This window comes from Bos taurus, chromosome 28 (genome assembly GCF_002263795.3).
Source record: "Bos taurus isolate L1 Dominette 01449 registration number 42190680 breed Hereford chromosome 28, ARS-UCD2.0, whole genome shotgun sequence".
NCBI lineage: Eukaryota > Metazoa > Chordata > Mammalia > Artiodactyla > Bovidae > Bos > Bos taurus.
Window position 1 is genome coordinate 33,727,389 of NC_037355.1, and position 22,201 is coordinate 33,749,589.

At 46.8% G+C, this 22,201-nt stretch overlaps 1 protein-coding gene across 7 annotated transcripts in view; it reads left to right on the top strand.

Moving 5' to 3' along the window:
• RPS24 (ribosomal protein S24) overlaps nt 1-22,201 on the top strand; it is an 87,512-nt gene that overhangs the window by 1,967 nt on the left and 63,344 nt on the right. For 2 of the 7 annotated variants that reach the window (XM_059882543.1, XM_059882542.1), the window contains exon 4: nt 541-651. In XM_059882543.1, the coding sequence (XP_059738526.1) occupies nt 541-651 (111 nt within the window). Of the gene's footprint in view, nt 1-540; nt 652-777; nt 1,238-1,276; nt 1,295-2,851; nt 2,880-3,226; nt 3,316-22,201 lie in introns of those variants that run through there. The other 5 variants (XM_005226406.5, NM_001025339.2, XM_005226404.5 and 2 more) reach the window with 5 other exon arrangements.

Consider the following 22,201-nt stretch of genomic DNA (forward strand, 5'->3'; position numbering starts at 1 on the left):
TCTTTGATAAAACGCACAGATAGAGAGTGGGGTTCAGATGGTGTCTGCAGGATTTGAGGAGGTGCCTTTCGAGCTGGGTCTGGAAGAGCAAGTGAAGTGCTCCTGGAGGTAGGAACTGGCTGGCAGTAGAGGGATGGGTTTAGAAAGCATAGGTTGGCCCTACCTGAAGTGAAATCTTTATTCCCAAATGTCTTAGAGTTTGGACTTAGCTTCATAGTTTAGGTTCATTGAGCAAGGAGCCATGAAAAGCTTGGGGTGATTTCCTGAGTATCAGGTACATAGTGAACTCCAGGTGATGCTTGAAGAACGCTGGTTTGAACGTCCACTTATATGCAGATGTTTTTTCAGTCGTACAGTCTGTAGTATGGTGATCCAAGGTTGGTTGAATGCATGGTGGCAAAAGAAAGCGGATGTGGAGGGCCAAGCCAGCCATACATTCTACTAAGACACTCGGCTGTCGAGATTTGATGTCTTATTCCTGGAGTTGGATGAGTTGATGTTTGCAAGTCGTATGTTCATATACACACCTTTCTCCTTCAGCATGGCCTATATGAGAAGAAAAAGACCTCACGAAAACAGCGGAAGGAACGCAAGAACAGAATGAAGAAAGTCAGGGGGACTGCAAAGGCCAACGTTGGTGCTGGCAAAAAGGTATAGTTTATCGAGGAAAATACAGAAATGTCAGTTTCAGGTTTTTAGTTTATAGAAAGGTGGGGTTTTGTTTTCTTAATAACCTTTCTTAATGTTTCTTCTTTTCCCACTTCTTCTGGATTACAGAAGGTAACCTGTTTTGAGAAGCCACGTAACGTAGTATCTTAACACCTCAGTAGAGTAGCTTTGCCCACCCCTTAGCTCACAGATTAGCACAGCACAGGGCCACATCGGTTCAGTGATCCTGGTGGGTGCCTTGCAAGTCTTACCAGGAAAGTTTTCATTTTACTGCTAATTGCAAAGGTTTGTAAAGAGGGAGCGGATCTAGGTTCCCAAGACTGATGTCCTTAAAATTGGCAACTGATTGAGGAAGCAGCTGAATCAATGTGGCCCGTGTTTTCCTGGCACGCTGGAGAGGCAGCACAGTTTTCCATTGCTTTCCTCTCCAGTTAGTCAGGACTTGAGTGATTTTAATTCTCAGCTTTTTACCAGCTTGGCTAGCTAATTGTAAGTAGTTGAATGGAATTAAGGTGTTGGGTTGTCAAATTAACAAATAATTAAGTGTTCTGTGAACTTTTTTTTTTTTGCCTTTTCCCTCTACTATCTTGGAATTCTTGTTCATCAGAAATGAAGTGTCTAGCAGGTACTGAGATTACGAGCACGGTGTGGGGATGGATGCATCGCCTTCACTGAGTTTGCTTTGATGCTTTGCATGTTGGCTTTCAGAGGAGAGTTTTGTAGCAGAGTCTATTATACAACACTACTGCTGTGGTTTAAAATAGTATATTGTGAGCAAAGGAGAGAAACTTTAAATCGTGTTTATTTTGGAAACTCAGAAATGCATGTTAAGTTGTGAGGTGTCCCAGTGGAGGAAGGTGGCCCCTTTTAATTGGCACTTGCTGTGTTCCAGAGCACCACATACCCAGGAAATGAATGGCTTTACTTCATTAACAAGGGCTTCGAAAGGGTTCTCTGATCCAGTCATGAGCAGTGTCTCTCTTGGAGACTGGTTGATTGACTGGCAGCTCAGTAAACTGGCCCAGAAAATCTGGCAAAGCCTCTGTCTCAGAACACCCACCCAAAGCTGCCTTTCACCATCTCTCTACTGTCCCATTGCTTATTATTTGATCTCCAGGTTTCTACCTGATGCCCCCCTTTTTTTTAATTAAAAAATTTCCAAGATAATGGAGTATTCACATCAAAACCTTTGATAAGCTTTTCCCACAGATATTTAAATATATTTGTACAGTGAGCAGCCTGAACATGTAGCATGAAAAGTGGGCTGGGAGTGGATTGGGGCTAGCAGGGTTTGAAGCAGTGGTGGTCACAGCCCTGTGTTTCCTCATCGTGACTCCCTGCAGAGCAGGCAGGCACCTGGTGTGCGCCCTCAGGCTCTGACCACTTCCTGGTGCCGAGGAGCTGTCGTGGACGGACTGCCTGAGGAGCTGCTTGCTGCTTAGAACTGCTCTCTGTTTGTGAGGCTTCCTAAACCTGTTGACAGACATTCCAGAAGTTGAAAGCAGTCAATATTTGTGTACTGATCTGGATGATCTGAAGAATGTTTTTACGTTTTGTTTCCTTCATTCAGCCATGTGTTAGTGCTCAGCGGTGACAAGGTGCAGAAAGTCAGGCACCGTAATTGTTCTTTTTAACTTAATTTTTGTCCACATGTTGGAATTGCATCTTTTGGGTGCTGTAGAGTTTTATGTTAAAAGAATAGTCTTGTGTTTGAGCAGCGACTGAACTATTTTTACATCAGCTAAATTCTGTCTCTTAAAATACTAATTTGCTACTTTTGTTGATTGTGAATAGTGGCTTTTAAATTACTGAACCTGAGACAGGTCTTAAAGACTTGCTTGATCCTTTAGAGCTCTCCCTTTGGTTAAATTAGACTTTAGTCTGGGATGATTCTCAAGTCTGTTGATGGTGCTAACATGCCCAGCATGTTGTTGCTGAGCAGAGCAGAGGGGCTGAGGCTCCTAAAGTGGGCATAGAAATCGGGCAGGGTGTTCTCAAAATTGGGGAGAATAAAATCAGTTAGTGCATCTAGGGAGTGCTCTATATACGATTGCAAAGAATAAAACAATCATCATTAAGGTACCTGATTGCATGCAGATTATTTAGGAGTTTGCAAAGGGACTATTAACGAAATGTTTCTTTTCCCTCTTCCCTCCTTTCTCCCTTCCCTGCCACTATTCAGTGAGCTGGAGATTGGACAACAGGTATTCAAGCTTTTCGTTTAGATTTAGATTTTTGGTTGACAGTATTAAAGCATGTGAAACGATTTAGAAGCATATTTACAGTTGCTCTCAAGAGTTGTGCCTTTTATAAACTAGCAGTGTCATGGTTTTGTTTTCAAAACTTGTTTTTTGTCTCATCCCTAACTGGAATGTTTTTTTGTTTCTTGATGTTTGCATTGTGTTAAGATTACACAGACTTAATACGGACTAGGTTACTAATGTTCGTTGTGCATGAGTGTCATTAATTTTGCAGTTTGTTGAAGACTTTGTACTGTTAATTTTTAAAGACTTTTAAAGGTAGTTGCTAACTAATTTCTTTTTTCTTTGATTCACAGAAGGAGTAAAGATTCTGCAGTGACTGTATCTGTGGTGATTGTGCAGATTTTTCATGAAAGAGAGAATAAACTAAGACCTTTTACATGTCTGGCTGTTTGGAGTATATTTGAAGTTTCCTGGGAGTGTTGTAAATTGGTTTGCTATTTAACAGAATTAAACAGCCCAAGATCACATGTTGCATTAAGCATTCAGTGAAAACTTGCTATATTGGGGTGGTGTTTGTCCTTTCCTTTACTAGCACAAAGATGTCAGTGTATAGAGTATCTGTAGCATGGGGCATGTAGGGCCAGTCCAGTGTGCCATGTTAATACTTGGTATTGTAGTTGGTCAGTCTCTGAAAGAGACACTTGAAACCTGAATTGCTTTTTGGTCTTACTAAAACCAAAACCTTAGTTGTTAAGGAAAAAAATGTGCTGGCTGTGATGAAAATGAAAGTTACTAGGTTGCATTCTCATTATTTACCCTGGAGTAAATAGGATCTGACACAATCATTAGTCTATCACAGGTTTGTGCTTATGTGATAAATGGGTGTTCTGTTGTGGGTGGGGAATTTGGAAGAGGCTCTCAAGTGGTGAATATTTGTGTAGTGTGTAGTTGTTTGGTAAGTCTGATTGTGCATGGGATTTATGAGGTATGGAGGATTATCTGGTGCTGCTTTTTCTTTGCCAGATGCTGATTCTCAGATTGGCTTTCTCAGGCATCAGGTTGAGAGGCTGAACTGGCTTACTGGTCAGTTGTGTGGGGGTGGCGGGCTTGAGGGTTCATGAGTTGGGAGGGCTTGAGTGTTTAGTGGGGGCAGAAGGGATGTTAATAGTTTGGGTTTTCTGTATCATTCATTCTTCCCCACAGTTGGTGTGATTGATTTGTACATGTAGGAATTAAGCTTATAAATGCCATTAAGAACTATGTCAGTGGATGGAAAGCTCCAGAGAAACTTCAGGAAGCAACAGAGGACTGTTTGGTTGGTTGCTTTGATGGGGGAGCCAGGAGAAGTAAGAATTTCCAGCAGAAAGCATCTGAGGGTTGTAGGAAGGAAAGATATTTTGAAGAGAGCATGCTGGGAAGCCTTGACTTGAAGGAGCTATATGCTGGGAGGGCAGGGATATGACCAGGTAAGTGAGGGGCCTGAACCTGCTGGCTGAGGATACAGAGGGCAGAGTGGGTGTAGGTCCGTTTGTAGTATGCTGAGGCTAGATACTTGGGTTTGTGGAACATCATGGCCCTATGGGTTCCCTTACTAGGAAACCTGCTTTGTGTTTCCTTAATAGGACCAGGAAATAAGACCTGATGGTCTACTTGTAGGAAGAGTAGAGAAGTGGGGGATTTGGGCCTGCATGCTACACTTGAACCAAAATGGCTAATGGGTGGCGTGGGATCCCTGGGGGATTGGAGGTGAGTGGCAGTTTTCAGTGAGCAGTGCGTGGGGGTCAGAAGAAGTCATCTAAGCCTGGTGAAGATGCAGTTTCCCACTACTGACTGGGGGTGTGGGAACAGAGACCGATTGGTGAGCAGCATGTAGGCAAGAAGCAGAAGATCCTGGGAGGCTCAGGACAGGGCAGAAGGTAAAGCTGGAAGCAGTGGTGGGCACGGTTGACGGGGTAGCCCCAAGTTCCCGTGGTCACCAAGTTAAGGAACAAGGCTCAAAGAAGCAATGGAGCAAGAACTGAAGGGTAGGAGGTGGTTTTCAGAGTAGGGTACTAGAGGCTGATGTGAAGATAGACACTGCAGGGAACCTGACCAGGTGAGGGTTGGCATGCAAGTCCCAAGGTGTGTAAGCTTTTCTATTGGGATATGCTCAGGAAAGGCAGGGTGCAGTCACTCAGCCAGTAGTCTCTCTGAAGGGGGTTGTATATAAAAGATCCAGAGTTCTAACCTCTTGAGTTGGAGGAGTCCACAGCAGGCCCAACCTGGCATGGTGACAGCTGGCAAAAGTAGAGGGTGGGCTGTGTGCCTCAGGGTAGATGTTCTGCTGTCCCTGTGGCCTCTGCTCCTGCAGCTGGCCTGGACCCTGGTCCACCTACCCTCTGTTCTCATGGCCCATCTGCATGCTGCTTAGCCTTCCATCTAGTCCAGCTGGGTGGGCACGTTGCCTAGTCCCCTGATTGGGTTAGCTTCTCTATATCGGGGCCCTCCAAGAGTGCATTAGCTTCCCAGGTGGCACCAGTGGTAATGAATCCACCTGCAAGGCAGGAGACGCTGGTTTGATCTCTGGGTCAGTAAGATCTCTTGGAGGAGCAAATGGCAACCCACTCCAGTATTCTTGCCTGGGAAATCCCGTGGACAGAGGAGCCTGGTGGGGTAAAGTCCATGAGGCTTCAAAGAGTTGGACACGACTGAACGCGCACGCAGTGTGTGCTCTGCTGACCTGACACAAGGTCATTTTGAGTCTCAAATGATAAAAGCATCTATGAGAACAGTTTGGAAACAAGTGCTGAACAACTGTGCCAGAAAGTGAGGACTCTCTTTCAGTTGTGCCCAATTGTGTGCAGTTTGAGGGTTCTTAAGAGATTGAGCTCTTTGTCGGCTCTGATAGTAACCAGATCAAGTTCTGCTGTCAACAGGCTTTGAAAGAGCCTCCATGAAAACAAAGTTGACTTTACTGATCAGCAGTCAGGGAGGGCACATCCCTTCCCTTCGCTTGGCACTTGTGAGGCTTGTGGTGCCGTGAAGAGAGCTAGAAAGAGTCTGATGAGAAGAGCTTAGGACCGCACCCTTTCTTTCCACTTGCAGCCGCAGGTGCCCAGGTGGGAGTTCAGTTGCTTAATCTATCCGACTCTTTGCGACCCAATGGCCTTCCCCGTCCTTCACTATCTCCCGGAGCTTGCTCAAACTCAAGTCCATTGAGTCCATGATGCCATCCAACCATCTCGTCCTCTGTCATCCCTTTCTCCTGCCTTCAGTATTTCCCAGCATCAAGGTCTTCCAATGAATCAGCTCTTTGTATCAGGTGGTCAAAGTATTGGAGCTTCAGCATCAGTCTTTACAATGAATATTCAGGGTTGATTTTGTTTAGGATTGACTGGTTTCATCTTGCAGTCCAGGGGGCTCTCAAGAGCCTTCAGTCAACACCACAATTCAAAAGTATCAATTCTCATTTGTGCCCAGGTAATCAGCTTCTAACTGCTACACTCTCTTCCAAAGAAAAGATCAAATGGCAGGTTGATTATTTTGGGCTCTGCTGAAAGATGGTATCTTGACAAACCATACTTTTGGAGCTGAGTTAGGTACTGTATGAACAGTTCTTTAATCTGTACAATAGCTCGAAGAGGCCAGTCTCACTGGACCTATGTTGGAGGGTTTAGAGCAGGTAAACAACTTTCAGCTCAGTGATGGGGTGGGATTAGAATGCAGTTGAGACTTTATTGTGCATTTCTGTGTGTGCGTGCCGTGCTCTGCTCAGTCGCTCAGTTGTGTGACTCTGCAAGCCCGTGGACTAGCCCACCAGTCTTCTCTGTCCATGGGATTCTCCAGGCAAGAATGCTGGAGTCCGTTGCCATTTTCTACTCCAGGGGATCTTGCCAACTCGGGTCAAACCCGTGTCTTCTGCACTGACAAGTGGATTCTTTACAACTGGACCACCTGGGAAGCCTGCAGGACTACCTATTATGTACTGTATTTGTCTAACTCTTATTTGTAGTTAGAGTGCCTGTTGCCAGGAGTGTTATTGAACACTCACATTGATGGCCAATCGAATCTCCCATTTACTGACCTGCTGTGCACAGTCCTCCTTGTTCTGGTATCTGGGGAGATGCTGGAGAAGCTGTCCCTGCCCACAGAGCTCAAAGGGGCTTGAGCCACTTACCCCGAGGCTCATGGCCAGGTTTCTGTTCCTGGCCGTTGAAGCAGCAGACTGTAATTAAGTCACGTGATGGGAACCCAAAGGCAGGAAGTCTCCCGAGAGTAACTGACTAGGGCAGGAGGTGGTGATCTGGGCATATGGGAGCAGGTGTCTGACAGGAAGGCTGTGAAAGTGGAGAAGGGTCATGCAGCAGGGAGCTTTAGGACGAGGCGCAGCAGTCATCTTGCAGAAGAGGGGATGAGACGAGAGAGTAGGGGTGCAGTGCAGGCAGGCTTTGTCATCCTCAGTGAGGTGGCCCTATGGCGACTGGGGGCTTCCAGCAGAGTGTTGGCCAGTGCATTTCTGGTAGGAGAAATTCTGTTTCAAAAATAAGACTTCAGGTTGGCTGCAAGAGCACAGAGGTGTGACACTTGATTTATTTATGCTGGCAAAGTAGAGGTGTTCTGGGTTCTGGAGCCCTATAGTGTGAGCCAAGGGAGTAAACACACCTGACTTTCATTTGTCCATTCCTTTCCTCTCACCCTTGAACTTCCTTTCCTATATGCTAAACTTTGTGGAAGTCATACCCACAGAACAAGTGTCTGTGGTCTGGTTGAGGATCAGTGCACAAGGGAGCTTCTGGTGGGAAATGAGACAAGGTCAGCAGGGAAGAGGTCAGGGAGGAACCTTGTATGCTGGGCTAAGGAGGTCTCATCCAGAATTTTGGTTGAGTTAAAACTAGATGTTCGGCAGTGAATTGATTGTCCTTGTCATGTGCTAAGTTCCTCTGCATGGAGGATACCAAAGCCCTTGGACTGCTCATTTATGTTGGAGAGGGAACTTATACAGAAAGTTAGGTGTTGATGAGATGGTATCCAAGCAGTCTAGCTTAGTGGGAAAAGGACTAGACTGGAAATCAGGAGACTTAGTTTCTGACTACTACTCAGCCTCCAGCCACCTGGGGCCCTGGAAAGACAAGGGGCTTCCCTTTCCTAGGCCTCTATTTGCCTGTGTCTAGATGAGATACAAGGGCTTGATGCGTGCTTCCCAAACTGGTACCTGGGGCCTTGTTAAAAAAGCAAATGCCCATGCCTCCTTCCTGTTTCCAGAAGTCTGGGTCGGAGTGAAGGACATCTGAAGTTTTAACAGCTTCCAGGTGATGCTGCTGACAAGCTTGGTTAGGGAAACTGGACTCGAAAGGTCTCTAATGTTCCTTCTGCCTCAGAATTTTGTGTCTCTGTCATTCTGAATTCTCTTGTCATTAAGAAGCTGGCAAAGAAACAGTAGTACTGCTGTTACTACTGCTAATAAAAGTAAAAAGAAGAGCTAACACTTTTGGAGTGCTTTCTAAGTGCTGGTGCTGAACTGATGTCTCTCATTTGCCTTTTATAACCACTGTGTGAGGGACGTATTCATATCCTTGTTTTACAGATGAGGAGATTGAGGCTCCAAGAGGTGAACTCTTTCAGTCAAAGTTTTGCAGCCATAGGGCCACAAAAAGTCAAGTATGAGCATGCATGCCGTGCAGCTTTGACAGCCTATGATACACCTGTGGGCATTTTTGGAATTTCCCAGTAAGGAGGTATAATTTGCACTGAGTCTTGAGTGCAGGGAGGTTAGCTAGCAATTCTCCGAATGTGTGACACAGGCAGCATCTATATCACCCTGCAGCTTGTGAGAAATGCAAGTTCTCAGGCCCCAGCCGAGACCCACTGAATCAGACTGGGGGGTCCACCCACCTCTGTTAACAAGTCCTCAAGGAGGTTCTGATGCAGGTTAAGGTTTGCAAGAACCCCTGAGCTAGAGAGCGAGAACATCCCAGGATTGCAGGCTGGCCCATCACGGGCCTTAGCTTTGGTGGAAGCAAGAGGTCAGATGAGCCACGAAGACTCCCACAAGGGGGCGCTGTGGGCTCAGGCTTGGATGCTGCTTGCTTTGTTGTCATGGCTGCTACCCTGGTGGAAGCGTGAAAAAAGCCTGGTGTCACATCAACTGGAGAGATCATTCATTCTTCTCAGAAAAGGTCTAATGGGGGTGGTAATCTTGTTTATAGGATTCGGCCCTCGTAGGGAAGCTGAACCTGCAGGGCTTTCTGCTGTTCACATGTGCACAGCTATGTCTACCTGTCTGTGCTGCAGTGTCTCTGCAGATCCCCTGCAAATAGCATTCGTCTTGTAGCTGCCCAGCCAAGGGGCTTGTAGTTTCTTTGAGAGAAAGACCGCTTGAACCCCAGCAGCCTGATTCTAGTTCAGTGTTTTGCCTATAGGCGATGCCTCTGCCTAGTTTTTTTGATAGTTTGGGAGCAGGGTGCAATGCTGGGTTACAAGATCCGTCTTCAAACCTTAGCTGTTCCCCAACTATACTTCGTGATCTCAGGCATTTGAGAAAGACCCCTTTCTTCAGGCTTGAGTTTCTGGTTGTGCTAGATAAAGGAGTAGTGCGGAGAGGGTGGCTTCCAGCATCTCTCTCTCTACGTATAAAATGCTGCCCTGGGGAGTTCAGGAGGAGCTAGGCCTGTATTATTCAAGGAGCTGGCAATGCAGGGCAGCAGTAAGCCCAGCTTCACTACATCCATCTCCTGTATCCGTTTAAGTAAGTCAGGTACTTGGTATAAGGCAGAAAGGTGGAACCTGTCAAATTGGATTTTTTTTTTAAGTCCAGATCTTTAGGTAAGGATTTGCCTCTATAAATTTCTGTTCTGAAGAATGAAAGATTTACACCTTGTTCTCTTAGCTGTAGTGTGTATTTCTTAAAATACTGGGGTTGTGGCAGCATGGGGGCTTTGACATTCTCATTAATCCGGGGGTTGGCGTTCTACACCTCATGGTGACTGCTCACCCAGCCGAGCTACTCTGCCTGGGCACTTCGTTTCTGGAATTGTGTTTTCAGAGAGCTGTAAATGTGCTCATCTCAGAGCCAGAGGGAATTAAAGAGAGGGTCTGGTCTAGCCCTCTGCTGGTTGCCCCTGTGTATACACAGTGATGTTCAGAGCGTTTGGTTAGAAATTGCCCCACCCAGTGGCAAACACTGTCAAGCTGCAGCTCTCTTTGGTGGAGGAAGCTCCTTAAACAAGATCTCTTTCCATCAGGCCTCCTTGGAGAAGGAAAGAAAGCTCTTCAGTTGATCTGGCACCTCTGTTTTGTGTCCACGTGATTCTGCTCTTTTCTCCTATTTATGGACGAGGCCGCTGAGGCATCATCAGGTCCAGTGGCTTTCCCCAGCCCCGCAGCTCATCTCTAGTGGTGGAGGAATGCGCATAAGGCCTCTTCACCTTGAGCTGCTCCCCTCCTGATTGCTGCTGAGCCATGTGCTATTCAGGTGCCAGTTTCTCCTCTTCTTTTTTTTTGAAGTATTCTACCCTTAGTTGTTTCTTTTAAAAATTTTTTTTTCCATTTTATTGAGATATAATTGACATGTCGCATGATGTGAAAGATCTATATATCGTGAAATCGTGAAATGATTACCACAGTAAGTCTATTTAACACCCATCACCTCACATAGTTAAAAATTTTCTTTTTTCTTGTGGTGAGAACTTAACAACAGCTTTCAAATGTACAATACTATATTTTGTCCATGTAGTCGCCATGCTGTACACTACGTGCCCAGAACTTCAGCTGGAAGTTGGTACCTTTTGGCCACCTTCCCCGTTTTCACCCTCCTCCTGCTACTGGCAGCTGCCACCCTGTTCGCTGTCTGTGTGAGTTTGGTTTGTTTTAGATTCCACGTAAAAGTGAGATCATTCAGCATTTGTCTTGCTGACTTACTTCGCTTATCATGTCCCCAAGTCCATCTGTATTGTCACAAAAGGCAGGATTTCCTTCTGAAAGACTGAAGAGTACTCCATCTGTGTGTGTGCGTGTGTGTGCGTGTGGCATCGTTGGTCACTCATCTAGTCACGGGCACTAAGGTCGTCTCTGTGTCTTTACTGTTGTGAACGACGCTGCGTGAGCGTGGGAGTGCAGACACCTCTTGGAGAATGATTTCATTTCCTTTGGATATATACCCAAGTTTGGAATTGCTGGGTCATATTACAGTTCTATTTTTAATTAATTAATTTTATTTTAAAATTTTTGAGGAAACTCAATACTGTTTTCGGTAGCAGTTGCACCAGTTATATTCCCACCCACAGTGTACAAGGGTCCGTCTTCTCCACGTTTTTGCCAACACCTGTCTCCTTTGGTCCTTGCCATCTTCAGGGCCTTATGGTTGCCTGCATCTGCCTTGCAGAGTGAGGAGATAGGCAGAGGAGATGCACCTATTCTCCATAAAGGCCTGACCAGAAGCCACCCACAGCACTCCATTCCTACTCTGCCGGCTGCAGCTTAGCCCCCGGCACGCCTAACCACATGGGGGATGAGGAATGTAGGCAGCTCCATCCCAGGCAGAGGCCAGGAGAGTGGTCTGAGGGCACATCTGCTAGTCTTTGCCACGGCAAGACAAAGGAAATGGGTGCTTTGTGGGATCCCTTTGAACAGAAGCCTCTCAAGCAAATGGAATTTATTGGAAAGCTGGAGGTGTCTAATAGCCATAATGTAGACAGTGCTGATGGCTTTTCTGGGATTGGGACTGGGAGTTGTTCCAGTAAAAATCAGCTCTTCTTCCTTCGCCATCTTTGAGTCTATATCACTCCTTTCAGGTTGGCCTTTTTTTGCTCTTCCCCAGAGCTTTCATTTCAGCTTCCCATTCCCTTCCTTTCTAAGCATCCAACAATGTTGATTCGAACCTGCATCCCACTTAGCACTTCCCAAGAATGAGACACTGACTGGCCTGGCCCAGGAGTAGGGTCCCTTCCTCATCCTGCCAGCCCATGGAGCCCACTTTCCTCTTAACCAGGACTGAGGGGGCACTTGCTGAGGAGTGAAGATCAGGGGCTGCCGCCACGCCCACGGCGGCCGCCCTTCGTACTGCTACAACTTGCTGTCTCTCCTTGTCACTCCCAGATCACCATGTTACCACTTAAAGACAAAACCAATGCTTTGTTTTTAAAAACAAACAAAAAGCTTTACTGAGGTACAGTTCACATACCAAAATCTTTTTGAAACTCACATTTCAGTGGGCTTCAGTATTTTTGCAGAGTTTTGTAACTATTATCACCACCTACTTTTTAAACATTTTCATCATGCCAGAAAGGAACCCTGTGCCTGCTAGGAGTCTCTCCCCATTTACTCCAGCCTCTACCCTTTAACCCTGGGCCACTGCTAATCTACTTTCTGTTGCTATGCACACGTGCATGCTAAGCTGCTTCAGTTGTGTCCAACTCTGCGACCCTATGGACTGTCCATGGATATTCTGTCCATGGGATTCTCCAGGCAAGAATCCTGGAGTGGTAGCCATGCTCTTCTCCAGGGGATCTTCCTGATTGAGGGACTGAACCAGCGCCTCTTAGGCCTCCTACGTTGGCAGGCAGGGTCTTTACCACTAGTATAGATTTGCCGATTTTGGACATACTCATTGCATATAAATGGAATTACATGAAATGTGATCTTTTTGTGATTATATTCTTTCACTTAGTATTTTTAAGTTTCATCTATATTTTAGTGTGTATCATTACTTCATTCCTCTAAAAAATACAGCTTTATTGAGTTATAATTGACGTAGCATGGAATTCACCGTATATAGCCCTGCGTTGTTTTTAATATATTCACAGAGTTGTGCAGCACTCACCACTGTCTAATTTTAGAGCAAAGGTTCATCCATGTAGTGGCAAGCAGCAGTACAATTAATGCCTTTTAATTGTCAAATAATACTCAGTTGTATGGATATACCATATTTTGTTTATCCATGTATCAGTTGATGGGCATTTGAATTATTTCTGTATTTTTGCTGTTATGAATAATTCTATGAACATTCACGTACAAATTTCTGTGTGGACATATCTTAACATCTTGAGGTGCTGCCAAACTTTTTTGCAGACACAGCACCATTTTATGTAACTCCCAGCAATCTGTGAGGATCGTGATTCCTTCACGTCCTTGCCAGCACTTTTTATCATCTGTACTTTTGATTTCAGCCATCACGTGAGTATGAAGTGGTTTCTCATTATGGCTTTAATTTGCATTTGATAATCAGTGTTACTGAGCATATTTTAATGTGCTTGTTGGCTGTTTTATATGTTTTACTTAGTAAAGCATTTAAGTCTCACTTATTTTAGAATTGGATTATTTGTCTTTTTAAAAAAAATTGAAGTATAATTGATTTACAATATTGTGTTAGTTTCAGGTATACAGTAAAGTGATTCGGATATATATATATCCATTATAGATTATTTAAAAATATCAAATATAGTCCCCTCAGCTTCCCTGGTAGCTCAGCTGGTAAAGAATCCACCTGCAATGCAGGAGACCCCGGTTCAATTCCTGGGTTGGCAAGTTCCCCTGGAGAAGGGATAGACTGCCCTCTCCAGTATTCTTGGGCTTCCTTGGTGTCTTAGTTGGTAAAGAACCCGCCTGCAATGCAGCAGACCTGGGTTTGGCCCTTGGGTTGGGAAGATCCCCTGGAGGAGGGCAGAGCAACCCACCTCAGTATTCGTGCTTGGAGAATTCTCATGGACAGAGGAGCCTGGCGAGTTGCAGTCCATGGGGTCACAAAGCGTCAGATACGACTGAGAGACTAAGCATAGCACAGTGCTGCACAGTAAATCCTTATTTATCTGTTTTATGTATATCCGCTTGTTAACCTCATAGTCCTAATTTGTCACCCCTCCCCCCCTTAGGTACTGTATTTGTTTCTGTTTTGTATATAGATTCATTTGAGTCATTTCTTAGGTTGCATATTATCATATTTTTGTCTTTGGTTGTTGTCTTACTTCACTTAGTATGATATTCTCTAGATCTATCCATGTTGCTGCAAATATTGTTGAGTTATAAGTATTCTTTATATATTCTAGATATAAATCTCTTAGATATATGGTTTGTACGTATTTTCATCCATTCTTTGGGTTGTGTTTTCACTTTTTTGATTGTGTTCTTTAAAAGGCGAAAAGTTCTACATTTTGATGAATTCCAAACTCTTTGCTTCTGTTACATGTTTTTGATATTTAGCTAAGAAGTCATAGTCTAACCCAAAGTCACAAAGGTGACTGATTTCTGTTGTGAGTTGTATAGTTTTAGTTCTAACATTTAGGTTTGAGATCCATTTTGAGTTCATTTTTGTAGATGGTGTTAGGATGGGGTCTGACTCCACTCTTTTCCCACGTGGCTCCTCAGTTGTCATCACACCACTGGTTGAAAAGTCTCAGTTCAGTTCAGTCACTCAGTCGTGGCCGACTCTTTGCGACCCCATGAATCGCAGCACGCCAGGCCTCCCTGTCCATCACCAACTCCTGGAGTTCACTCAGACCCACGTCCACCGAGTCATTGATGCCATCCAGTCATCTCATCCTCTGTTGTCCCCTTCTCCTCCTGCCCACAATCCCTCCCAGCATCAGAGTCTTTTCCAGTGAGTCAACTCTTCGCATGAGGTGGCCAAAGTACTGGAGTTTCAGCTTTAGCATCATTCCTTCCAAAGAAATCCCAGGGCTGATCTCCTTCAGAATGGACTGGTTGGATCTCCTTGCAGTCCAAGGGACTCTCAAGAGTCTTCTCCAACACCACAGTTCAAAAGCATCAGTTCTTCGGCACTCAGCTTTCTTCACAGTCCAACTCTGACATCCATACATGACCACTGGAAAAACCATATCCTTGACTGGACGGACCTTTGTTGGCAAAGTAATGTCTCTGCTTTTGAATATGCTATCTAGGTTGGTCATAACTTTCCTTCCAAGGAGTAAGCGTCTTTTAATTTCATGGCTGCAATCACCATCTGCAGTGATTCTGGAGCCCCAAAAAATAAAGTCTGACACTGTTTCCACTGTTTCCCCATTTATTTGCCATGAAGTGATGGGACCAGAGGCCATGAAAAGTCGACTTTCCCATGAACTGTATTGGCATCCTTGTGGAAAACTGGTTTTGTGTGTAGCCACTTACTGGATTTTCTGTCCTTGGAAACTGCTGTCAGGGCCGCCGTGAGACTTTGAATATGACGATAATGCCTTTCTTGTATTGAACACCTACCATTTACACTTCTAGGCACATTATATGTATTCTCTTTTGTCCTCACAGTAATTCTTCAAGGTGAGTATTACTCTCCTCATGTCAGAGATAAGCAAATTGGAATTTAGGATTTCAGCCATTTGCTGAGGGTCTTTTAGTATGTGGTAGAGCTGGGCCTTGAACTTAGATCACTGTGGCTCCAAGGGCAGAGCCTGACCCTGTGCTATGGTTCTCTGTTCCCAGGAGGTCCCATCCAATTTAGGTGTCATTTCTGGGATTCTTTGAGGCCATGACTAGTCAGGTATATGTATGGCAACATTATGGCCTGAAACCTGAACGTAGATTATATGATTTCACAGTGTACTTTGTAATTTTTTTTTTTTAAAGCAAATTTTTGCCTCCAGCTGCCACTGTAGACATTGGGTACCTAAAGTGAAGGAATGGTGGGTGGGTCCTGTCGTGCCCTGTTGGGCCACTCCCAGGGGTTACGTTATTTTAGAAGCCATGCAGTGCATGGCTTTAAGAAGAGAGTAAGGAAAGAGTATCAAGATGGTGGCCTGCCTTCGGATAATGGCCTGTGAAGTAAAGGTTGGAAGGTATTTAACTTGGAAATGAATAGAGAGAGTTGCTGTTGGTGCAAGGGCTGTCGTGTGGAAAAAGGGTGCGATTTGTGCCAAACATGGTGAAATGGTTTGGCTGGACAGGAGGAAGTTTTTAAAACTCAGAACTAGTGGGAGGTGGCAGGGGCAGCCTTGGGGAGTCATGAGCTCTCGTCACAGGTGGTGTACAGGCAGAGCCTAGCTGCTCACCTTGAGGGATTGTTCTAGAGGCTCTTGGGGACTTCTGTCAGGTGTAAGCCTGTGGGATTTTTTTAAGGCTTCTTTTGACCCCCAAAGCTTATGTGTCATGGCTTCCGGTTTTACAGGGACTTCCTGTCTATGCATCTGGGATTGCTCCCAGCTCAGATCTGTCATGCCTCACTGATCCCAAGGGCTAAATTTGGAATTTAATAACAACACTTGGGATTTATGTAGCCTGTTTCCTTGGAGGCACTTCATCTGTTATCCCATTAATTCTTATAACATCCCTGAGCGGAAAGTGAGGGAGGGCATGAGAGGAGAAGGAATCTCTCTGACTTCTGCACATCCTGAAGGTGAGAGGAGGTGGTGGGATTAGGAGCTAGCCAGGGGCTGGGGGAGTGGCTTGGAGCACGGCCCCTCCGGCTCCCCACCCATCCCCTTACCTTCACACACAGAGAAGCAGTTGCCCACTGGATAAAGGATGTGTCTGCCCAGCAGGAAGCTCAGGTCTTGGGCAGAGCATATTGGTGATGTGATTCCACAGAAAGTTTAAGACATCTCCATGATGCATATAGCTCCAGGTCAACTCTGTCATGAGTGGGAGTGGATGTGTATGGAGGAGAGCAATGAAGCTTGAGCCCCAAGGAGAAGGGGAAGACCAGTGTCCATCGTGTCCACCACTAACTTCTAGTGGCGGGGGGCGGGCAGAGGCAGCAGGAGGGCTTCCTGGGGGAGGACATTTGAGCCAAGTTTGAAGTCTTGGAGAGAACTTTGGATATACAGTCTGGAGCTCAGAGAGTTGAGTGGTTTTCATACAACTAGCTGTGTAATGTGGGTAAAGTCCTTACCCCCGGCTCACTTTCCCAGGGCGGGTCTTGCCTTGTGTGCTTTTTAAGTTTTTGAGCCTGTGAGCTGAGTGCTGTTGCAGGGATGGATAAAGAGTCTGGGCATGCAGAGGAGGACCTGTGGACTAGCTTAGGAGGAGGTGCTGGAACTGCTGTCAAGGTTGAGCAGGGATGGAGGGAAGAGGACCCCGGGTAAAGGTGTCTGCTTGGGCAAAGTCCTTGTCACTCCAGACCATGCTGCTTGTCACCCCTGCCTCTGTTCTACTCTCATGGGCATCTGGCTTCTCCGTGCCTGCCAAGCTCTTTCCCTTTAAGCCTTGGCATTCTGTTTCAGGCTGGCCCTCGGTAAGTGTCCCAGCCTGCAGTGGGGACACTCCTGGCTGGACTCTGAGTGCTGCTAGTCTTCCCTGGCACCAGGCAAGAGAGGGCACGGAAACCTAAGGCCACAGACTGGAGACTGCTGCAGCTGGAAGGTCCCTTGAGAATCATCTGGTGCTGTACTCCCCGTCACCTTTTGGTAGATGAGGGAATTGGGGCTTGGAGTTGCAAGCCTTGGAAAGAGCAGAACAGGTGCCAAGACATGAGGCAATAGAAAGCAGATGGATTTGTGGAAGGTGAAAGAGTCAGGACTGGGAGTGCTTGAGAAATGAGGCGGAGGGGTGGGCAGGGCCAGGCCGCCACAGGACGATGTTAAGCAGAGGAACGGTTCCTTTTGCAAAGGGCGCTGGCCAGAAACCAAGCCCCCAGTTTTCCCTGCTTCCCCTGTGCCTTGCTGACCTTTCCCACCAGTAGAGCACCCAAGGCAAGGCCTAACACCTCTTCTCACCTCCACAGTCCAGACTTCAGTGTTTTCTCTGTTGTGAGAACTCGCTCTCAGGCACTTAGTTGGGCAGTTACTGTATGCCAAGCCCTGTGATAGGTACTGAGGATCTAAGGATGACTAAAAACGGTACCTGCCCTCAGTGGCCTGGTATGGCCACTGCAGAAGAGGTCAGGCCCATGCTGTCTGGATACTGCCACCCAGCCCCGCAGGACACCCAGAATTCTGTGTAATCTACTTTCCCAAGGTGCAAACCCAGGGGCCAGGAGCCCTCCAGAATCTTGCTTTCCTTAATGAAGTCCTAATCTGCCCCTAACGGGCGACAGGTGCTTGCTTGACATTGCTGAGCCATGACGAGTGGGCTGCCGGGGTACCCTCGGCTTCGACTCTGAGCCCTTGGGGCAGCAGGGCCCTGGGCCCAGAACTGTGCAGGGCTGTCCCCATAGGAAGGATTCTTTGGTGATGAACACTGTGTCTGCAGAAACTAATGGCCCAGCCTCCTATTCAGTTTATGTAAAATAAAACCGGCCATATGCTGCTGCTTTCAGAGTTTGGGTGTTTAAATTAAATGTTGTTTAATGAATATTCAAACCCATTTGCTCCAAAGTTGCGCTCAGTGTGGTGGCGGCTTTCATCCCCACTCCTTCCTTGCGGCCCCCTCCCTCCTCCAATACCCAGGGTATTAAACCATTAGAACGGGGTGTGAACATCCAGGCATCTGCCTTCCAACGGAAAGTTGGATATTAAAATGCTGGAGCAGATGACAGTATAAATAAAGACATACAGTGAGAGGCTCGCCTGGTTATTTTTTTGTTTGGTAATTAAGACTGAGGAGGTTTTGACTTAAGTTCTGTCTTACTGAGAAACAGAGTTGGGGGGCCAAGAACTCTCCACATCTCTCCTTTGCCCATCAGCCCAGAGGGGGCTTCCACACTGGCCTCTGTGTAACTGGTTTATTGACGAGTCTCGACTTGGTGGCACAGAGAAGTAAAATGGTTTATTTTCTTCCAGTCACTGCTTTCTGCTGAACTCTGTCAAATTACCCTTAACATCTGCTGGAGTGGAGTCCTTAGTTTTATGGTCGTTTATAGTCCAGGCTCTGGGTCGGGAATAGCCCCTGGAAGAGGGCATGGCAACCCACTCCAGTATTCTTGCCTGGAGAATCCCATGGACAGGGGAGCCTGGCGGGCTGCAGTGCAGGGGTCACAGAGAGTCGGACACGACCAAAGCAACTTAGTACACATAGTCCAGGCTAGTTCACTCCTGGCTCGTCTCTGGGTAGAACCTCTCCCCTTGGCCTGCAGACCAGACCCGACTCGGACGACTGAAGTGGGGAGGGGGTTTGTCTCACTCCTCCTCCAGCTCCAGAGCCTTGGGTCTCACTCCTTCAAATTCAAGGGCAGGGACCATGCGCTGCGGAGGCAGGGTGTCCTAGGGAAGCAGTCCCCTGGGTGGTGGGAGGTATCTACTTTGGCTTGCTGCCATGGCTGACCTGGTGGTCTCTGTGTCGATGGGGGGCTGGAGTCCCTGGGGGCAGAGTCCATCTCATTCCAGCACCATCCATCACTGAAGATGTCCTTAGGAGGTGCCCCCCTCTGAGGCCATGACATCCTGTTGTACACATTTAGAGTGAGGGTTTGTGTATGACTGGAACCGTATTTGGAGCATCATGAGGGCTCCCATCCTTCTCTCCTACCCCGCAAGACACCCCCCACCCAGAGAGCTCCAGTGCCTCTGATTATCACCTCCACGTGGAGACCTCCAGCTTCTGTCAGGAGCCCTGAGCTCTCTCTGTGGCTCTCTTTCCACTTGGACGTCCCACTAAATTTCATTATGCTCATTTTCAACGTCCTCATCTCTTCTCACCTCCACAGTCCAAACCAGTGTTTTCGTTGTTGTGAGAACTTCCTCAATAGGCACTTAGTTGAGCAGCTACTATATGCCAAGCCCTGTGATACGCACTGAGGATCCAAGGATGGCTAAAAATGCTCCCTGCCCTCAAGGAGCTCTTGGCTCAGTGGCGTCCATGGACCTAAGGGAGACTCTGGATATGAAAAGGTAAGAGCTAAGGGATGGAGGTGGAGAGCTCTTAAAAGTATTTCACTAACCTCTAAGCATGTGGGCACTCAGGCTTTCTGGAGGGGATGACCTTTAAGCTCAGGCTGGAATTGTAGTAACTAGCAGGGTAAGAAATGTGAGAAGGACATCCCGAGGAAAGCAAATAGCAAGAAGAAAGACATGGAGGCATGGAAGAGCTGTTCTGGGTTCCTGGCGTCTAATACGCAGGGTAGGGAATGGTAAGAGATGGCTGGTTCCTGTCTCTGTTTCTGGCCTATTCCTCCTCCCAGCCCTCCTCCTCCTAAAGAGCTGTGTCTGACACCTCTTCAGCAAGCCTTCAGCCCTGCAGTCCGTCTCACCGTAGGGTGAGTGATGAAGTGGCTGGTCACACGGTATCTTCCTGCTTTGGTGTCATGCCACCAGTAGGTAAGTATGGTGATGTCTCTCCTGGGGGAGGTGGCCTGGTGGAACCATTTGAAGGTGGGAAGCTATCCTAGGGCTAGACCCTGTGCCTTCACCCTGGCCTTCCTTTGGGCTCAGCTCTTGGTCTGAATTCTGAATCTCCTTCATTCACGACTTCATTTGCATTCTTTTTAGTCTCTAACTTTATTTTAGAATCTACTTCCCAAATTCGATCTGATCTCTTAGAGTAGGCAAGGTAGATAGATCCACCTCTGTTGGTATCTCACATGCCCAGACCTCAGAGAAAAGGACCCACCTGTGGCCCCAAGGTATTCTTACAGATCCCCGCCTTACCTGGATCCCACAGCTCCTGTTGTCCAGGAGGATTGGCATCTTCTAGGTGAGGTCAGCCTGGAGACTTCCTTCCCTGCCCTGATTGTGTATTCATATGCATATAAATGCATGTCTGCCTGTCTGTGTTGAGAGGGATTGGCAGGGAGCCAGTGTCCCAGCTGAGAATCTGTTCCTGGAGCTCAGAGGAAACTGGGCATCCCTCCCACTGGCCCGGGCTCCCAATCATCAATAAGTGCATTATCTGTGATAGGAGTATTACATTTTTGGGGGCTAGAAGCCCTAGTCCGAAGCCCATGCCTAGGCCCCTGACTCTCCCAGGTGACAGGTGTGGCTTCAAATGCATTTTCCTGATAAACACAGCCAAACAATTCAAGAGCTGAATGTGCTATAAGGAACCTGTTCATTTGTTCCTTCTTTCTTACAATTTGTGTCAGAGCTTGTGCTGGGAATTGGAGGGTAGCAGGATGAATAAGATACAGCTCCTGCTCTCAAGGGGTTCATAGCATGGTGCAGGCTGGGAGAGAGCATTCTGCGCTGTGCATGTTTAGTGGTCCTGCGCATCACGGATAGCCACCTCCATAGGATGAAGGGGCTGATGTTTGTCAGGCCCTTACCTTGCACCTGCCTTGGGGCTGACCTCTCTTGAATTATTTCACTTCATCCTCACAACTGCCTGATGAGATCAGTACTGTTCCATCAGAAGAAATAGGCTTAGGGAGGGTAAGCAAAGTGTCTGAGGGACACAGGGACAGCCTTTGAGTGTGGACAGCCAATTTCTAGAAACCCCACTCTTGATTCCTGATGGCTCCCGGTCTCCTTGTGGGGACAGGCGCTGAACTGCGTCTACCTGACGGAGTTTGTGAAGGTGACTTGTTCCGTTGGGCAGGGGCTCCCTGGCCTGGCTCTTGGGGGTCCACAGAGCCCCTCTAAATGCCAGGGACAAAAAGAAGTAGTTCAAGGGAAGAAATTCCCTGGTGGTCCACTGATCAGGACTCTTGAGTTTCCACTGCAGGAAGCATGGGTTCAATCCCTGATCAGGAAATCAAGATCCCACGTGTCACAGCTCAGCCAAAGAAAGAAAAAAAAGCAGCTCCACGTCTTTGTGGACATCCCTATAGTCCTGAATCTGGAAAAGACAGCGCTCAAGACAGTGACAAATGGTCTACCTAAGCTTATTCAGGTTCCCTCTGGGCACGAAGAAGAACCGGCTCACCCTGGTGAGGGATGGGAAAGATAATGGGGGAGTCAGATGCTTTATCTGTGAGTTGAGGACAGTAGTTCTGCCTCTGTATCCCAGAGTGGTTGTGAGATGGTATTTTAGAAGATCAACTCCTACAAAAATGTAAAACATTACTCACACTGCTACCTGAAATTCTTCCATTTCAGTGGGTTTTTCTCTGTCATTAGTGGATTTCTAAAAACCAATCAACCGAGCAGCTGCCCCTGTCCATCAGAATACATTTATTTCATACCTATTTGTTGCCAGTCAGGTACAAAGAAAGGCAGGCAGTTAGGCAGGCAGTATTGTAGGCAACCTCCTACAATATGTTTAATTAGATACCTTATTTTGCTGCATCTTCTCCATACCAGTCAGATGCTATCTCCATAGGAGATGACAAAGTTGAGCAACAGAGAGGCTAAGTTATTTGCTCCAAGTCGCCGAGGTAGTAAGTCATGCAGCCAGAATTTGAATCCAAGTTTTTTGACTTCCAGTGGCTTGCCATGCTGATGATGCAGTGGCCTTAAAGGGTCATATTTTTATTTGGTGGAGGAGACTGTCTTGGTTCCAGAAGAGAAACAATCCATCATGTGGCTGCACTGAAGGTTTCTCAGTGAAGGGCAGTGACTCCAGGATGGTTTTGTAGACCTCTCCCCTTATCTCTATAG